At 52.2% G+C, this 19,415-nt stretch overlaps 1 protein-coding gene across 5 annotated transcripts; it reads right to left on the reverse strand.

The window, feature by feature from the left end:
• Positions 1 to 160: 160 nt before the first annotated feature.
• On the reverse strand, positions 161 to 4,789 carry SLC25A39 (solute carrier family 25 member 39). Of its 5 annotated transcripts, none has more exons than XM_045888786.3 (12): positions 4,631 to 4,789; positions 3,467 to 3,566; positions 3,276 to 3,335; positions 3,106 to 3,150; positions 2,724 to 2,833; positions 2,293 to 2,360; positions 2,027 to 2,151; positions 1,674 to 1,847; positions 1,229 to 1,338; positions 946 to 1,027; positions 785 to 865; positions 161 to 689 (listed from the first exon to the last, which is right to left on the reverse strand). In XM_045888786.3, the coding sequence occupies exons 2-12, from the start codon at positions 3,549 to 3,551 to the stop codon at positions 574 to 576; spliced, it is 1,056 nt and encodes a 351-aa protein (XP_045744742.1). In that variant the 5' UTR covers positions 3,552 to 3,566; positions 4,631 to 4,789; the 3' UTR covers positions 161 to 573. The 5 variants fall into 5 exon arrangements, with proteins under 5 accessions (XP_045744742.1, XP_045744740.1, XP_064439698.1 ...); XM_045888784.3 differs by having other exon boundaries at positions 2,724 to 2,857; positions 4,631 to 4,788; XM_064583628.1 differs by having other exon boundaries at positions 2,724 to 2,857; positions 3,467 to 3,581; positions 4,631 to 4,759.
• Positions 4,790 to 19,415: the final 14,626 nt, after the last annotated feature.

Genomic DNA, 19,415 nt, shown 5'->3' on the forward strand with positions numbered 1-19,415 from the left:
CCTGACCCGGCTCTCAGTAAAGTGGGGGGTCCTCTATATGGGTACCATCTGGGTAGTCAAAGCCAACATCCAGATCCCTTCCAGGCCTCCTCTGTGCAAGTCACTACCAAGTCCCACTTCCCTACCCACCCCTAAACACCCCGCAGTCACAGGCACTGGACAGAGGTTCATCATCTTTAGAGTCAAGGGATTAACAGGGATGGGTGCAGACTACACCAGGCCTAGGGTTTTGTGACACCTGGGAGCAGACCCAGCTACAGCAAACACACAGGGAAATGGCAGGAAGGGAGGGAACAATTAGCAGATTTGGTCTTCAACTTGGGGTGCGGAGTGGTGGTGGAAAAGTGATTATCCTTGGGGCTGGGAATGAGAAACAGTAGGAAGAAAGCTGTTGGGGGGGATCTGGGCAGGCCTCGAGGGGCAGCCCCGTACCCCTGGGGCTCATAGTTGAGGGAGAAGGGAAATGAGGCCACTCCCCTCAGTGCTGAGGACAAGGCACTTGGCTCAGTCTCCTTCCGCACCACCCCCAACCCCATCCAGGGAAGAGATGGGGTTCTTGTCCCCTGGCTCCTTTTAAGAGCCCAGAGGCTGTTCTCTGTTGAGCCTCTGGAAGAAGCTTTTGCCGAACTCGTAAGTGCTGATCATGATGGCACAGGAGGGGGCAGCCTTGATGATCCTTGGGAGAAAGCCTGCAATGGGGGAGGGGGAGTTAGGGTCTGAGGTTAGGGCCCAAGAGGGCCCCAATCCTTCCTGAGCGCGGACACGCGGACAGACGGATGCTCACCTGCGAAGAGCCCCCTGGTGCCCGACTCAGCCCGGATCCGCCGCAGCAACAGCCACGTGGAGTCGGCGCGTGGGGGGGTCACTGTGGGTGCGAGGCATGGCCCGGGTGAGACCCCACTTGGGCCCCCATCCGCCCAGCCCCACACCAGCCAGAACCCTCACCTCTCACAGCCTCCAGAGCTCCCAGCGCGACCTGGCGCTGAGTCTTCACCACGTCGAAGGGCAGAGTCAGGACGGCCGCCACCTGGTGTGATGCGGAGAGCGCTGGTCCCCAGTCCCGGGGCCCCCAGCCCTCGCGTCTAGCCAGGCTCTGCCAGCCTTGGCTAGGGCTTCTCGAGGCAAGGCGAGCTTGCTCCTCGACAGGCAGCTACACGAGCACCTCCCACAACCCTCAGGCCTCCCAAGGCCACATCCACTGGCCTCGCTCCCGGCCTGATCAACTCACCGTCCCGGAGATGCCTCCAGCCACAAAGCTGATGCCCACGGATGTCTGGTCTTTTGGTCTGAGCCCGCTCAGCCAGCTCTTCACCAGTTCGTAGTTGAACCAGTACAGGGCTTGGGGACATATGGGTACACTCGTCAGAGTTGGGGAGGGCAGTGGGGTGGCCCCAAACCTCCCACTTTCCACTGCTGCGCGACGTGACAACCGTCCCTCCTGAGAATGAGGATTGCCTGCGGCGTGCCAGTTTCTGTAACAAGCCCTCTGCGGGGATTTTCTCTTGGAAACCTGGGTGACTGCCCCACCCGCTGGGCCCATTTCACAGATGAGATGTTCAAGACCCAGAAAGTGACTTCAAGGTCAGTAACAGCAAAACTGAGACTTAACTGTAGACCTCCTGTATGTCATCCAGAGGCTCCCTTACCCCACCCCCTGCATCTGTGATTCCTACCTGAAAAGGGCACGTCCCGAAGGGCAGTGGGGCCCCAGCCCAGCCACAGTGAGCGCCAGCCACCCTGAGCCATGGCAGCTCGGACACAGGATCCCAGCTCCCGGTAGGACACATGCTGAGCCTGCAGCTTTGTCCGCACCAGCTCCAAGGGGCTGATCACAGTCACGGTGCCCACTAGGGGGAATAGCGGGGAGAGATCAGCTCACAGGGCCCAACGGCCGCCTTTCCCGGGATCTGGGGGCCCAAGACATCCCTCTACCCCTAAGCTGCCAGACACTGGAGCTGGAAGCCAGGACTGGGCTCCAGCAGAGCCGGGGCTCAGAGAGAGATCAAGGGCCCAGGGCTGTGCTCACAGCGGGCTAGTGCGCCAGCCACCATGGGTGCGTAGAGGTCAGAAGTCAGGGCCCAACCACAAAGGAAGGTCTTGAGTTGGTCATACGCGGTGAAGTAGATGGCAGTGGCCGGCACAGTCATGACCCTGGGAGTGTGAACAGACGTTAGCCGGGACTCCCAAAGGCTTCCAACTTCCAGGCACCCCCTGCCCCTGCCACCCGACCGGAGAGTAAAGGATCAGAGGAGTAGAACAAGGAAAAGCAATGTGTGGGACTGAGAGACTCACAAGGTGGCTGGGAGGCCGCTCCACAGGGTCCTGGTGCCCTCGTGTCTCACAATCTTCACGAAGGCGTCCTGGCCAAGCGGACACCCGTCCAGGAGGAGGAAGGAGGAATGTGAATAAGCTCTGGGATGAGGCTCACCCTGACTCGGCCCTAGCCTGATGCCCTCATCTCTGCCCACAGCCCTGGGTCCTGCTGAGAGGTAGGAGCCCCGCAGGCCAGCACACACGCAATCCCGCATTTAGCTCCAAGCGGACTCCCGCTCACCCTTCAAAACCGCAGAGAAGCACCACCTCCTCAGGGAAGCCCTTCCCAAGCTGACCCGGCCACTGTTACTTGCTTTGCATCACCCCCTCCTCCCTGGGTCTGCAGCCCAACCAACGTGAATCCCCCTGGAGCGCCTAGAGCCCCAGGCGGGGGCACAGCCACTCCTCACCACGGTGCCGGTGAAGCGGGTGGGGTCCTGGAACCAGGTGGCGCAGCGGGCGCTGTTCGGGCACAGGTAGAGGGGCTCCAGGACCCCATTGCAGTACAGGAGGCACTTCCCTGTGGGTTGGAGAGAGGAGGGCACTGGGGAAGGGGAGGGGGCATTAGGAGGACAGTGCCCTGGAACCCTGCAGGGAAGGGGGTGAGCCCCATCCCTAGGGGGGCCAGCAGAGGCCGTGGTCCCTGGGTGGACATTCTTGTTCAGGACACAGGGCTTGCTGATAGGACCTGGAAGTGTGTGGCAGGACTGTGGAGCCCTCAGGTCCCCTGGGGAGACTGGGCCACTCCCTTCCCTGGACCTTCACAAGCTCCCTGTGGCTTGGGGAACTCACATTTGGTGTAGGGGAGGCTCCAGAGTCTGGAGGGAGGCATCAGCTCTAAAATACAAGGCAGTCCCTTAAATCAGGAGAGCCCCGACCTGTCCCGGGGACCCCACCTCGGGAAGATGTTTTGCCCAGGCACCACCCCATACGGGCTCCAGGGTTCAGGGCTGGGCACTCACCGCTGGCCGCCGAGGGGCGCTGAGACTGCAGGCGCACTTTCACCACGTCCAGGGGTGTCACTGGAGGAGGAGGGCAGGTCTGAAGGCTCCTTTCGGGACCCCACCCCGATCCCTCCCCCAGGACCAAGTCACCTCCAATCTCTGGTCTGCCCCTGTCCCCACTGCCCCCTCCCCACCTCCCCAGATCTTACTGAAGAGGGAAGTGACTACAGCACCAGTCCCTGAGGCCACCATTTGCTGGAGGGGGCTAATGCCCCCAGGCTCCTGGTCAGCCATCTTGTAGCTTCAATTCTGAAAGACAGTCAACTGGACTCACAAAACAAGATCAGTGGGAGGGGGAGACAAAAGGCAGGGCCCTTTGGGATTTGACCCAGCCCTCTACCCGAATCCGCTCACTGAATACGAACTCAAACGATCCTCACAATTACCTTCTACTTTTGTAATTTTTTTTTTATTTGGGAGACAGAGATAGCACCAGCGGGGAGGAAAGGGAGAAGCAGGATCCCCGCTGAACAGAGAGCCCAACCGAGGCTCCATCCCAGGACCCTGGAATCATGACCTCAGCTGAAGGCAGAATGCAGACGCTTAAACGACTGAGCCATCCAGGAACCCTTACAATTACCTTTTAAAGCAATTTTTGTCAGCTCTACTCTACCAGTGGAAAAACAGATTCAGAGGGGTGACATGACCTGAACAAGGTCACTCTGAGAGTAGTGAGGAAGAAAGCTTGGGTAGTTACTCATTGATTAAGGAGCAATAACGGCCCACTGCCATTCCCTCATCTGAGCAACACGGAACTACTGTGCACCCTCATCGAGGCAGGCGCTCTGTTTGGCCCGGGGGACCCAAAGATCAGGACGCCAGAGCCATCCCCCTAAGCCCCCCACTCCCGAGGCGGGCTCTGCTGTGCCCCGAGTCACCGGGCGTGGAAGGTGGGGCCGAGCAATAGGGGAAACGTGTAAACAAATCTTTTGGCCGCGAAAAGGACCGTCCGCTCTCGGGACTGGAGGCTGGGTTCCCGGCTCTCCCTCCCTCACCCTCCTCCCGAGACCGGAAGGGCCAGTACCCCAGGCCTGGATAGAAAGGGCAATCTCTCTGCTCTCTCCCCAAGACAGAGACCGGGGTTCGGCCGAGAGGGCAGAAAGTAGGTTTGGGAAGACAGGATCTCTCCTTTCCCTCGGAGAAACTCTGGCCCCGCGCGCAGGGGACGCCCGATGGGGCGGACTAGGTCGGCCTGACGGCTCGCGACTCCGGGCCCCCAGCCCCGCGCCGGCTCAGGTTCCCCGGGACCTCCGGAGGCCCACCTCCGCCCCCGTCCCCAGCCGGGCCCGCAACCCAGGTCCAGCTCCGCCCACCTGACTCCAGGCCGGTGCTTGCGCTGCGCAGCGCCCGGAGCCCGGCGGGCCCATGACGGCTCCGCGGCCGGTTTACGGTCCGCGCGCGCTCGCCCCGCACCAAGGCCGTCTCCGAAAGCACCCGAGCCCGCCCCGCCCTCGGACCGCGCCGCGAGGCTCCGCCCTCCGCCGGCCGACCAGCTACATGCCCGGAGTGCCGCCGGCCCCGCCCACCAGCAACCTCTCCGGGACCAGCCGCTGCGCCGCGGGTGCCCGGCCGGGCCAGCGCCCCAAGGTCGTGGGTCTCCACGTCACGCGTGACCGGCGGCAGCACCGCACTTAACACTGTATTCTCACAAACTCCATCCCACCAGTACCCCGGCCGAGCGTTGCCCGTGGGAGTCCCAGAGCTCCCCCTAACTTGCCAGGCTAGCGCGGGTAACGCGCTCTCCCGCTCTTCCTCAGTGTCCTCATCTGCCGGGAGGCAGGTATTGGAATCAATTCTTCCAAGGCCACGGAGATATCAGATAATAATGACAAACATTTACCCGCCGGGTTCCCTGCTGAGGTTTTACGACTTAATGGCGACCTGCCAAACAGGAATCAGCATAATCCCCATTTTACGGATAATCGACTGAGGCGCAGCTCCAAAACCACTTGGCACACCTCTGGGTACCGTGCGCCCGTGGGCGATGGGATCAGACGAGCTGTGACTCGGGCCAGGCAGGCTGGACAGGGAAAAGATTGGCCCGGGAGCCAGGAAACCCGGGCTCAGCCGGACTCAATTTAGGCTTAGTCCTCCCACCGTGTGACCTGGGGCAAGTTACACCACCACTCTGGGACTCGGGTTCCTCCTCCTTCGCACAGTGAGAGGATTGAGTGGGGAAGAAGGGGACTGACATTTTTGCGGTGGTTACCCTCACAACGTTACTTCTTCCAAACCCCCAAACTTTTAGAAGTATATGATCATTTGGCCCCTTTTTACAGAAGATGAAACTGGGGCTCGAAGTTTAAGTGCCCGGAATTCGAACCTTGCAGATACTTCACCCTGCACGAGGCGGCCTCCCTGGGTGACAGGTGGGCTTAAATCCTGAGCTGATGTCTCTGATCCCGCTTCTCAGGGAAACACATTTGTCTCCCAGGCAAGCCCAGCACCTGAAAGCCCGTCACCCGCCTCGCCTTTAAAACTTTTGTGCGGTTTTAACTATCTGTCCGAACACGGGGTGCGAACCTGCGCCTTTAAGAAGGGCAGACCGTGACTTTGACGTCACCAGCTTCTCGGGCTTAAGGGGCCCAGCCATTCGGCGCCTGCGAGGTTAGCACATGGATTCTAAGGGGCCAACCATCAGCTTTCCCTGAAACTGGCTTTGCGGCTCCGAAAGGCTTGGCAGCCCAAGTTTAGGGGCGGGAAAGTGCGAACTGTAGCCGGCGAACTGGCCGCTGGTCGAAAGGGCTGGACAGAAGGCGCCCTTTGCATTCCCTTCCCCCATCCAATGGAGGTCTGAAATTACACAAAATCATTTTATAAACTGTATGTTAAGGCGAGAACCCAGTTTCTATTACGGTCTTTCACAGCCTCAAAGTTATGGCTTGCCTGAACACGTTCACAGCCCACAGCCGCTCTCCCATTTTACAGAGGAGGAAACTGAGGGCCACGTGTGAGGTGACGCCTAAAGTGTAATGAAACCAAGACTTCTCCCGCGCAATCTCCTATAAATGAGAAAATGGAGGCCTGGGAGGTCAAATCGCACCAAGGTCACTCAAATGAAAGAGCCAGAATTCAAACCCCCGAAATGCCTGAGTTCCAAGGCTCTCCCACCCACCCCATTCTCAGCCTGGGCTCTCTGCTCCCTGCGGTGATCTGCTCACCTGTGAAGGTTTTATCTACTGGGGCCTCAGGCCTCCAGGCTTCAAGAACTCCAAGAATACAGCCTGTGGGGCGGCAACACCTGCCTGCCTCAGGATTAGAGCACCTGGGAGGCAGGGACCCAGCTGTTTCCTGCAGGAGCCGCTGGACCTCCAGCAAATGTCCTAACCGCCTCTAAGCCTGAGTTTCCCCCTTTACAAAATGAGCTGATGGGGGTAATAATGCACCCACCTCACAGGAAGTATGTGAGGATTTTTTTTTTTTTAAGATCTTATTTGAGAGAGAGCGACAGCAGGAACACAAGCAGGGGAGTGGGAGAGGGAGAAGCAGGCTTCCCACTGAGCAGGGAGCCCGATGTGGGGCTCGATCCCAGGACCCCGATGCGGGGCTCGATCCCAGGACCCCGGGATCATGACCTGAGCCGAAGGCAGAAGCTTAATGACTGAGCCACCCAGGCGCCCCTATTATGTGAGGATTTAATGAGTTAATAGCTGTAAAGTGTTTAGATCCTTGTCTATCATGTGCCAAACACTCAATGACTATCATTATTATTGTCATTATTATTATTATTACTGATTCCCCCCAACACCACCACCGCCTGACCTGTATCACAGAAAGTTCTGGAAAGGGCCTTTAGAGCAACCAGGTTCTGGTCCTACCTCTGACTCCAAATGCAGGCACAGAGAGTAATAATTCCTCACACCGCTTCCTGCCCAGAGCCAAAATCATACAGCTGCAAATTAGTGGTCAGGAACCAAACCTGGTGACCTCTGAGCCTCAGTGTCCCCCACAGTAGAATAAGGGGCTTGCATTCCATTTCTGGTTTTCTTCTTGCAATAGGATGCCTTTGAGATTTGTCGCTACACCTCAGTTTCCTTATCTGAAAATAGGGATGATGTCACTCGTCCTGCCTAACTTACAGACTCCTAGCTGCGCTCGCATCCCTGAAAACCATGTGAAGAGTCGACAAATGGTTCTGTGGCCCCTGTCAGGACCCCAGAGATGATCCGATCACAGTCCCTGCCTTCTGCCACAGGTAAATGCTTTGAGGCATCATTGGTGTGACCAAAGCCCAGTTCTGTGGCAGTCGTCCGGGCAGGGGGGACAGGTGATTGGTGGGCAATGAGGCACTGCTGGAGCTGATGGCTGCATCTCCCAAGGATGGTCATGATGGCTGCGGGGGGGAGCAGGAGCCTTGAGATGCCCAAGCCCAGAGAGGCTTCTCTAAGGAGGAAGCAGCCACTGTCCTAGCTCACTTGGCCACGGTTCACACCGACCGTGGTGTGTCAGTGGTCCTTCCAGAGGCAGCATGTGGCTATCAGTGACTTCCTCATCAGATGGAAAGACAGAAACTCCTTTCAATCTTAAAAGGGGAGAAAACAGTCCCAGGCCCAGGAGCTGTTGTGGGGACTGATGGACAAGTCCTTGCCTGGCACTTGGGGAAGGGACCTAAACAGAAAGTGGTTTATTGTGAGACTGAATTCTTCCCCAGCAAGCCCAGCGGCGGGACAGTGTCCCCCCCACCCCCACGCCCAGCTTGCACCCCCAGGGCCCAGGAAGACTTGTGTGGGGTTCAAGTAGGGCTTAGGTCCTTCCCACGGACCCCACCAGCACCTGTGAGTCCAGGGCCAGCACTGTCCCCACCTGGAGCTGCCTTCCTGGAGGCCAGGCCCACAGCTGCAGGCCCACGGAGCTGGAGAGGAGAAATCCAAACTCCAGGCCCAGAGCTAAATGTCAAGTCAGATTTTTGACTGGGCCTTGAGGGCAGGGAGGTGTGTGTGGGTGAGTTACAGGAAATTTTATTGGGCCAACTGGAGAAAATGGAATAAGGCCTGTACAGTAGATATTACTTCATCAATGTTAAATTTCTTGAGTGTGATAACCAGACTGGTTTTGCAGGAGAACATCCTTGTTCTTAGGAAATGCACACGAAGAAGTGTTTAGGGTTGAATGTCTGCAACTTAGTCTCAAATGGTCCTGCATAATAAAGAGAGATAAAGCCAATGTAGCAAAATGTGAACAATGGATGAATCAAGGTGAAGGGTATATGAGTGCTCATTATACCATTCTTGCAATTTTTCTGAAGTTTTTAGTTTTCAAAACAAAAAGTTGGAAAAAAAAAAGTTGGTGGGGAAAGGGATTTCTTCCTCTGAAATACTTAAAGAATCAGAAAGCAACAAAGCTGTCTTTTTTGGGGGGAAGGTTAAAAAGATACCTGTAATAGCTAGATCAACCCACCTGGGAAAGGACAACTCTACTCACCCCCCCCCCCATGTTTCCACCCCCCCTCCATGGCCTGAGAGGGTGGGTTGGAGAGTTTCTGGACACCCAAGGCTTCATTGAGGGGACCCTGGATGTGGTCTGAGGAGGTGGCCCCCAGAGGGGAAGCGTCCTGGACAAGACCTTCCAGAATTGTCTCTCTCCACCCCCACCCCCAGCCTGACTCCTGGAGCTCTGGGGACTGGCTCGTTCCTGCTCTGCTCGGGGGAATGTAGATTAATTTACTTCCGTGGAAGGTAGATTTGGCTATAACTATGACAATCCCAAATGCCCAAACCCTGTGACTCAGCCAGTCCACTTCTAAGAATTCCTCTGCTGATGGGCTTCCACCGGTGCGAAACGACACCCCAACTCTGCAGTCGCTGTAGCCTTGCTTGTAACAGCGAAATGCCACCCAAAGGGAACTGAGTGACAGTACCTCTACAGAACGAATACCACCCAGTCTGGAAAGAGATGCAGAGTTCCACATTATGATGTAAAACAATCTCAAAGATAAGAGTTAAATAAAAAAGCAGGGCTCTGGTGCGGGCTACTTGTTTCCGACTGGAGCGCTACCGCCCCCTAGGGGACGTGTTGTAAATGTCAGTTGTCACAAGATTGGGGGCCCCTGGCCTTTGACAGACGGCAGGCCAGGGAGGCTAAATGTCCTTTAAAGTGCAGGACACCCTGACACAACAAAAAATTGTCCCACACGCCACTCAGTTTCCCTTTGTCTTTCTGGCCAACCACATACATTAGAAACACGTTTATAATTATCTGACCTGGAGGCTAGCTCTATTCCTCGCACAGATTTTTTTTTTTTTAATGGTTTTAAAATATATTGAATTTCCCAGGAATAAAACTACTATGCAGTCCTACAGGAGATTTGGCTTTGTCTCCATTCGAACTTCATCAAGGATAATTCACCATTCCGGAATCTTTTCTCCGTGGCCACCTGGCCCACGTGAGCTGAGCTGCTAACAGGACACTCCAGCACTAAGCCCACATGTGGACATTCTCAGTTCTCCAATGCCAGTGAATCGTGTGCACTTGCAAGCTCCTATTCTCGTGGAGTCAAGCCTGATCTTTCACATACAGAAATGCATATTATTTTATTATAAATTCCTTCCCTTTTATTTTTCCTCTATATTCCACTTTGAACTGTCTATAAATGTCTAAAAACACTGTGCATAGGAAAATTACATTATCTTTTAATTTCTTTCTGAAAATTTGTTAGAGTATAGCACGTATGTGACCAAAAGCAGACTTTGGATCAGAGTCTACTGAGAACCTCAGAAAGGACCATGAGCTTACCAGGCACGGTCCAGTCCCATGTAGTAACATGGCCTTCTGGGGGACTTCGGCTTCTCAGTGCCACCAATGTTATCTGGAGAATGTTGGCCACTGGGCCAGGGTGGCCCCATCAGAGCTGACGCAGGGGCCCAAATGGAGGAGGAGATGGTCCAGCGGGGCCCAGACCAAAGGGCTGGCTGGCGTGCATCTCCCTTTTATTTTATTTGCTGAGTCTTTCTCTCTCTTTTTAGCAATTTTTGAGTATTCGCTTTGTTTCAAATAGTGTTGTAGGTACTAGATACAGCAGAGAACAAGTCACATAAGGTCCCTGCTCACACTTTCTGGTGCAGGAGACACAAACAAATGAGTTAAGTAAGCCACTTGCAGACAGCAAGGACATACCTGAGGGCAAGACAACAGGTCACGTGATAGAGGGGGCCTGAGCTGGCCCAGAGACAGGGAGAACTGGGGAGTCAGGAGCACCGATGGGGAGGGGCTGAGGGAGGGTGGAGTGGGCTGGGATGAAAGGAAGTGCCCAGATGAGGGACAGGGATGTCTTAGTAACTAGGAAAGAATATTGTGATGGGCCCAAACACAGGCTCCGTGTCAGACCTGGATTCAATGTCTGGCTTCACCCCTTCCCAACTACATGACCTCAGTAAAGTTGCTGAACCTCTGGGCCTGTCTTCCTTCATTGTAAGGCAGGGATCCTAATTGTAGCTACCTGGCAAAGTTACATTAAAGATTAAGGGGGAACTTCATACAGAACCTGGCACAATGGGAAGCTTAGATAAAACATTAGCAGGACCCACTTTCTAATTCTTTTTAAAGATTTAATCTAAAAAAAAAGATTTAATCTATTGGGTGCCTGGATGGCTCAGTTTTTTTTTTTTTTAATTTTTTGGTTTTTTTTTAAAGATTTTATTTATTTATTTGAGACAGAGAGAATGAGAGACAGAGAGCATGAGAGGGAGGAGGGCCAGAGGGAGAAGCAGACTCCCTGCCGAGCAGGGAGCCTGCATGCGGGACTCGATGCGGGACTCGATGCGGGACTCGATGCGGGACTCGATGCGGGACTCGATGCGGGACTCGATGCGGGACTCGATGCGGGACTAGATCCCGGGACTCCAGGATCATGACCTGAGCCGAAGGCAGTTGCTTAACCAACTGAGCCACCCAGGCGCCCCGGATGGGCTCAGTTTGTTAAGCAACTGCCTTTGGCTCAAGTCATGATCCTGGAGTCCCGGGATCGAGTCAGGCATCCGGCTCCCAGCTCAGCGGGAAGTCTGCTTCTCCCTCTGACCCTCCCCCCTCTCATGTGCTCTCTCACTCTTGCTCTCTCTAAAATAAATAAAATATTTATTTATTTATTTTTAATTTCTCACTTCCAAAGCAGCTTCATGTGTTTTGGGTTTTTTTTTAAGATTTTATTTATTTATTTGACAGAGAGAGACACAGCGAGAGAGGGAACACAAGCAGGGGGAGTGGGAGAGGGAGAAGCAGGCTTCCCGCAGAGCAGGGAGCCCGATGCAGGGAGCCCGATGCAGGGCTCGATCCCAGGACCCTGGGATCATGACCTAAGCCGAAGGCAGACGCTTAACGACTGAGCCACCCAGGCGCTCCTTGACTGCCTCCTCTCTGTTTCTCCTCGGCTACCCGATGTGACTCTGACTTGACCTCTCTGAGCTGTCTCGGGAGAGCCATTTTCTCACCAAGGCCCTGGCCTGGCACTTCAGAGATAGATCATCAGCTGAACAAGAGGAACCCCTCTGATGTCCTAAAAAGGATTCGTCCCATTTCTAATGTGCCAGTTTACAAGGCCTCTTGGCATCTATCATTCCATCTGAACCTCACAGACCTGAGGAGAGGACACGTGGGGGGTATTGTGTACCCATTTTACAGATGAGGAAACTGAATCTTGGAGGAGTTAAGCGACCTGTCTGAGTGCCTTGAAGAGGGTATTTCTTGGCCACCTGTGGGGTCTGCCTGGAGAAAGGACAGGGGCACTCAGTGGGCTGGAAGGGCTGGGAGGGAGGACCGAGCTGAGCTGGTGCCAGCATCCAGTGGAGCCTGGTGCTCTGGGCAAAAGCTCCAGGATCTGAATGATTGGACTCAGCCCTGACTCCACCACTTTGGAGCTGGATAATCCTGGACAAGGCCCTTAGTGCCTGATGTCTATAACTACTGTGCAGTGTGGTTACAAGAACTCAGTGAGCTGGCACAGGGTAGGCATTCAAAACACTGTCCTAATTCTTCTTGTCTCCACTCTGGCCCTGGGTCTCTAAGCTCATTATCCTCCCAGCTCTAATGGTCAATGAGTCAACAACCCAAGCTGTCCTCCCATTTCCACCACCCAACCTGTCCGCTTGCTGCCCTTGACAAGAGCTGGGCTCCAACTCCTGGAGTCCATCAGCCATGCACCAACCACTCGGCATAGCTGCCCCCAGGGGATTCTCAAGTTCAGAAGAAGGCACAGGGTGGGAAGGGTACTCCAGGTACCTACAGGGAAGCATGATACTATCCAGACCACCCACGGGGCTCAGCTCTTCACAAATCCCGCAGCTCAGGGGCCACCCCCCACCCCCCAGGGCAGGAGCAGGGTGTCCTTACCTGTGGGCCTGGGACCTGCTCCCAGAGGAGCTTGGGAAGGGTTTGGAGGACCTGAGCCCCTTTCTTGGGTTTCACTGGATTCCTTTTTTTCACTTCAGTGGGGTCAGATTTTGTATCATGGATTTTGTAAATTAGAATAGGAAAATGAATTCCCTGGTCCTGAATAAATGCAGTTTGGTTGTCAAAATTCTTTCTTTCTTTTTTTTTAAGATTTTATTTATTTATTAGAGAGGGAGAGCATGAGGGGGGTGTGTATGTGGAGGGAACCCGAGGGAGAGAGAGAGGCAGACTCCCTGCTGAGCTGGAGGGAGCCCCGAGATCACGACCTGAGCTGAAGGCAGCCGCTTAACCAACTGAGCCACCCAGGCGCCCCAAAATTCTTTCAAACATAGATGTGATGGAGAAGGAATCAAGAGTTTATTGAGGAACGACTGTGTGTGTGTATGTGTGTGTGTGCGTGGCACTTTACATAGACACGTTAGCACATTCAATCCTCCCGAACTCCCCAGTAGGTGACTAGTTACTCTATCACATTTAGGGTCAAAGAAATAAGCCAAAGTCACCCGGCAGGTAAGAGGCAGAGCTGGAATTCCAGATCAGCAGGCGATGACAAGGTCCTGCTCCGGCTCAGATCCCAGCCCATTGTCCAGCTTTCCGGGAAAGACCTGGCTTCTATACCCTGGCACCTGCCTCCTGCCTGTCCCAAAGTCTACTCTGGCTTCCTGGAGACTTGCTGGCATCAGTCCCCGCCCTCACCCGGAAGTTCATCTCCAGATCACCCCACTGCTCTCCGAATATGAGAAGCTGAAACTTCAACCCAGGAATGTGCCCCTCTCTCCTGTAGGAGGCAGATGCTGACTCGCGCATCTGGATGGGAGAAGAGAAGTCAGCCTATCCTGTCCTGTGTCACTCCCACTCCGAGCCCATCGTGGAGGGACTGATTCTTCTGCCACCTCTGCCCTTGTCTGGCTGTGGGAACCTGAGGGTTTTCAGTCTCCGCACCCTCCCCTGCCCACCCCCATGCGCAGGAGTCAGGACCAGGTGCATATGGCCCCAGGGGGACAGAGTTCTGGACAGCGGGCCAGCAGGATGGGACGGGGTGCAGCCCCAGGGCAGATCCAGAGGGGTTCCTGCGAGGAGAGAGTGAGGTGGGCTGAGGGGCAGGGGGGCAGTCTCCCAAGCTAAAGTTGGGGGGGTGCGTTGGGAGGGCCCAAGGGGAAGAATCACCACAATGGAGGCAGCCTTGTTAGTGGTGCATGGACTTGGTCAGCTTCTGTGCGGAGGGCCCCGCAAGCATTACCTCACTCCATGGGGGGAGCTGCCTCAAAGTCCGAAGTGCACGGGCCAGGATGCTGTGGCAGGGCTTACATGGGGTCACGCAGCTCAGCTGGGGTCGCGAAACTCAGCTCTTAAGAGGAAGAGGGACTGGAGGATAGTTTCCTCTTTGAGAACCAGGTTCCTCATTCCATAAGAAGAGGCTTGAGCAAGGTTAGGGGTTCTCAGCCCTCAGCCGTCTGAAGCTGCAAAAGCTCCCCAGGTCATTCCAACGGATAGCTGGGGCTGAGAACATGGGCTAGCGATCCCTGAAGGCCCCTCAGCCAGGGCCTCTGCAGAGCCAAGTAATCCACTTCCTCCACCTGCCTTCCCCTCCCCCATTCTTCCCTCTCATCCCCTCCTCCTCCCTCCATCCTGCATGCACCCCCACAGCTGGGTTTATGGGTACCACGCAGCCTCACTCTCCCCAGTGCCGAGGGGGGGGGGTCGCCGGCTCACTGTAGACTCAGAATTTCCCAGCGGACAGGGAGCAGGGCAGTGCTCACTCACTGCTCAGATGAATACACTGAGCTCTGAGGCAAAGCGAGAATTCCCAAACGCATAGTGATTTAGAAATGCAAGGGAGGGATGACGCCTGGGTGGCTCAGTCGGTTAAGCCTCTGCCTTCGGCTCAGGTCATGATCTCAGGGTCAAGATCCTGATGGGTCAAGATCCCACAGGGCTCCTTCCTCAGCAGGGAGCCTGCTTCTCCCTCTGCCTGACCCTCCCCTTGCTTGTGCGCGCTCTCTCTCTCTCTGACAAAATCTTAAAAAAAAAAAAAAAGAAATGCAAGGGAAACTCACAGAAGAAACTTAAAGGATTTGAAAGTGGATGTCTGGGGTAGGAAAACAGAGAGGACAAGAGTGCTGCTTTGTGTTATAATTTGAATAGCATTTATTTACATGTTACTTTTTGTTAAAAATAATAATTGATTTGGGGCTCCTGGCTGGCTCAGTCCCATGGAGCATGGGACTCTTGATCGTGAGTTCGAGCCCCACATTGGGCATAGAGATTACTTAAAAGAAAAAAAAATCAGTGATTGATTAAAACACAACAACAACAAGGAAAGTGGCCTGCCCACCGGCACCAGGCAAGTTCACAGCCTATGCTGGGACAGGAACTGAGGTCTCCTGATTTCATCCAATACCTCTGTTGCCAAATACCCTCCCACAGCCTCTGGCCAGGTCACTGGCCCCATTCCAAATCCCCTCCCCCACACCACCCAGACAGCTTGGAGGACCCAGCAGAGCCCAGCAGGCTCACCAGTCAGGTGCCCCATGATGAAGGTAGGCGCCAACAATTGCTCACCCCAAGGTGACTCAGGCAGGAAGGGGAAGGAGTAGGTCTGAGCAAGGAGAGGCTGTTTCTGTGGCCTCACTCCAACCTTAGTCTTTAGGGCTGCCAGATTTAGCAAATAAAAATGCAAGATGCTCAGTTAAATGTGAATTTCAGATACACAATGAATGCTTTTTAAGTGTAAGTATGTCTCAAATATTGCATGAGACATACTGACACTAAAAAAATTCATTTCCAGTCTGAAATTCAAATTTAACTGGACATCCTATGTTTTATCTGGCAACTCAGGATCTTGGGGGGAAAGGCCCCAGCCCTGGGGCCCCTGCGACTCTTCCACTGGGGGCAGAACAGTAACTCTGGATGAAGAAACCCCTGAGGGGCAATTGGAAGAATGGGGAGAGGCTGACAGAAATGGAGGAAGGAGAGAGAAGGAAGCTGCCCAATCCTTCACCCAGACCACCACCTCTGAAAGCAGCCCTGGGGCTGGCCTGGAGGAACTTCTTGGCCAGGGAGACACATCCAGGGGCCTCTCCATGCCAGGCTTCTCAGTGAAACCGCCTGTTACTTTTGGTGCCTTTGAGGTCATGCAGCTGCAGCTGAGGCTGTAGTAGGAATAGAAACAGACTATATTGGGGCACCTGGGTGGCTCAGTCAGTTAAGTGTCTGCCTTCTGTTCAGGTTGTGATCCCGGGGTCCTGGGATCAAGTCGGGCTCCCTGCTCAGGGAAGGGCTTGCTTCTCCCTCTCCCTCTGCCCCTCCTCCCCTGCTTGTTCTCTGTCTCTCTCTCTCAAATAAATAAATAAATAAATAAAATCTTTTAAAAAAAGAAACAGACCATATTTATGAAAGAACATATTTATAACTTCTTAAGCAAGAGGAGGGGGGAAAGGCAGAAATCATAAAGGAAAAGATTGATCATTAGATTTCAGATGGCATAACAACAACACAACTTCTGACCACAAAAGAAACCATAAACAATGATAAAAGACAAATGACCCATTGGGAGGAAATATTTGCAATATATATAATATCCAGAATATACAAAGATTTCCCACAGTTCAACAAGAAAAAGACAAACACTGAAGAAAAATAACCAAGAATAATGTAATGGTTAGTTTTATGTGTCAACTTGGTGGGTGTTTTTGGATGAGATTAACATTTGAATTGATAAATTTTGGCTAAAGCAAGTTGTCCTCCATAATATGGGTGGGCCTCATCCAGTCCATTGAAGGCCTGAATAGAACACCAAAAAAATGGCTTTTCTTTTTTTTTTAATTTTATTTATTCATTTTTCAGAGAGAGAGAGAGAGAGCACACAAGCAGGGGGAGTGGCAGGCAGAGGGAGAAGCAGGCTCCCTGCTGAGCAAGGAGCCCGATGCAGGACTCGATCCCAGGACCCTGGGATCATGACCTGAGCCGAAGGCAGCTGCCCAACCGACTGAGCCACCCAGGCATCGCTAAAACTGGCCTTTCCAAACAAGGAGAAATTCTCCAGTGACTGCCTTTGGACTTCATCGGCACCTTCAGCTCTTTTGGGTCTCCAGCCTACTGGCCCACACTTCAGATTTTGTACTTGTTAGCTTCCATAACCACCTGAGCCAATTCCTTTCAATAAATGTCTTTCTACATACACATTGGTTGGTTCTGTTTCTCTGGAGAACCCTAACAAAAATAAGAACAGGCAATTCACAGAAGAAATACATAAGCAGAATAAGCATATGAAAAAATGCTCAGCTTCCTTAGAGATCAAGGAAATACAGATAAAACAACCATGGATTATCTTTTGTCATTAGATTGGCAAAATAGTTTTTATTTATTTATTTGTTTGTTTGTTTATAAGTTTAGAGTTTATTTAATTAAGTAATCTCTACACCCAACATGGGGCTCAAACTCATACCCTGAGATCAAGAGCTGCACACTCTTCTGACTGAGCCAGCCAGGTGCCCCTGGCAAAACATCTTTTAAACTGGAATATTCGGGGTGCCTGGGTGGCTCAGTTGGTTAAGCATCCTGCTCTTGATTTTGTCTCAAGATCTCAGGGTTGTGTGATCAAACCCCACATCAGGCTCCACGTTCAGCGAGGAGTCTGCTTGAGATTCTCTCTCCCTCTCCCTCTGCCTCTCCCCCCACTCTTGCACTCTTGCTCTCTCTCTTTTTTAAAAGATTTTATTCTTTTTTTTTTTTAAGAGAGCACAAGCAGGTGGAAGGGCAGAGGGAGAGGGAGAAGCAGACTCCCTGCTGAGCAGGGATCCCAATGCGGGGCTTAATCCCAGGACTCCAGGATCATGACCTGAGCTGAAGGCAGACACTTAACTGACTAAGCCACCCAGGTGCCCCTCTTGCTCCTCTCTTAAATAAATAAAAACCTTTTTAAAAAATAAACTGGCATATTCAATGTTGATGAGTGTATGGGAAATAAGTTCCCCCAAATACTGTGACTGGGAGTGTAAATTGGAAAAATTTTAAAGCAATTTAGCATTAACATTTCAAAAGAGCATATCCTTTACCCAGAAATACTACTTTTAGGGATTTAACTCCCACATGTGCACTCAGAACCATGTTCACACATATTTATTGCATAATTATTTGTAACTGCAAAAAAATGGGAACACAAAAGTCCATTAAACAAGACTGGTTAAGTAAACTATGTAACATCTACAGTGTAGAATACTTGGCAACTGTCAAACTGATAAATGTAAAAACATCCCATGTTCATGGATAGGAAGACTTAATATTGTTATGCTGGCAATACTCCCCAAATTGACCTGTGGATTCAGTGAATTCCCTACCAAAATCTCAGCTGTCACCTTTTAGAATCGGAAAATGATCCTAAAATTCATATAGAACTTTGAGGTACCCAAATAGTGAAAACAATTTTGAAAAAGAAATTGGAGTTCTTCTTCCAGTTTCAAAACTTGCTACAAAACTATAATAATCAAGACAACGCAGTACTGGTGTAAGGACAGATATAGAGATCAATGGACTAGAATTGAGTCCAGAAATAAACCCTCACATTTACAGTCAACTGATTTCATCAAAATTAAAAATCACAAGGCCTGGCCAAAGGGCGCTGGGAAGGCTCAGGGAATGGGGCAAATGGGGATGGACCCTTTTATGCCATACTTCTTTCTGACACTGAAGTTTGCTTCTTTTTAGTCCTCTCTATTAAAAAAAATGATGCACCCTCCTTGATAGCAAAAAGCAGAGGGAGAGAGATTCCTAAATCGAAGGGTTTAAGGACACTGGAGTGTTTCTTGAGGAATGTGAGAGATGTTCTGCAGCCCTCAGGGGAACTGTACCCTCTCCACCGAAGTGGAATGTCACTGCATCCATTTGACAAGTGAATACATTTTGTTTAATAAATATATTTCACATTTCTTTGCCATAGTAATCAGAGTAACTGCATGCTTCATATTTTTCTAAAGCTTGGGCTCACACCTTGACTATTAATTACCTTGTCCCTTGAGAGTGAAGCCTACAAGGCCCATTGACTCATCCAGGACTTTTTGCCCCTCCCCTATGTCCCCAGGATGTTGAGCTTTTAAGTCCTTCAGTCTGCCTTTTGCATTTTTTCCCGTTAAGTGCTGTTAATCCTTGGTAAACTCAAAGTGACTGCTTCTAGAAACGTCAATGCACACATCCCCTGATCTTTCTATAATCTACTGTTGCTTAGAAATCAGGTAACATTAAGTAAAAATATCTGAAATACGTGGGGCACCTGGCTGGCTCAGTCGGTAGAGCATGCAACTCTTGATCTCAGGGTTGTGAGTTCAAGCGCCACGTTGGGTGTAGAGTTACATATATGTGTGTGTATATATATATATGAAATAAGAGAAAAGAAACTGTGTGAAGGAAACGTTGAGCTCTTTCATAGAGACTGTTTATAATTCTTTAGAGAGCATTCTCAACCTCAGCACTACGCATATTTTGGGCAGAATAATCTTTGTTGTGGGGCTGTCCTCTGCATTGTGGGATGTTTAGCAGCATCCCTGACCTCTGCCTACTAGATGCCAGTAGGACCTCGCCCTAGTTGTGACCCAGGATATCTCCGCACACTGCCGAATGTCCCTGGTGGGTAAATCACTCCTTTAAGGATACTTTTCATGATACTTGTTTCAGTCACTCGTTTTCTTTTTTCCTGAGTTTATTTTTTTTAATGGTTCTGTG

Source organism: Mirounga angustirostris, unplaced genomic scaffold (genome assembly GCF_029215605.1).
Source record: "Mirounga angustirostris isolate CCGP_5_RB_7025 unplaced genomic scaffold, mMirAng1.0.hap1 SCAF_17, whole genome shotgun sequence".
NCBI classification, from domain to species: domain Eukaryota; kingdom Metazoa; phylum Chordata; class Mammalia; order Carnivora; family Phocidae; genus Mirounga; species Mirounga angustirostris.

What these genes read in the sequence shown, in the direction of transcription:
- SLC25A39 (XM_045888784.3), bottom strand. Translation starts at nt 3,551, where the DNA reads ATGGCTGACCAGGAGCCTGGGGGCATTAGCCCCCTCCAGCAAATGGTG. An exon ending in GCGCCCCTCGGCGGCCAGCG is followed by an intron (nt 3,151 to 3,275) that starts GTGAGTGCCCAG and finishes CTTGTATTTTAG; the next exon opens with AGCTGATGCCTCCCTCCAGA. An exon ending in GGCTGGCGCACTAGCCCGCT is followed by an intron (nt 1,848 to 2,026) that starts GTGAGCACAGCC and finishes TATTCCCCCTAG; the next exon opens with TGGGCACCGTGACTGTGATC.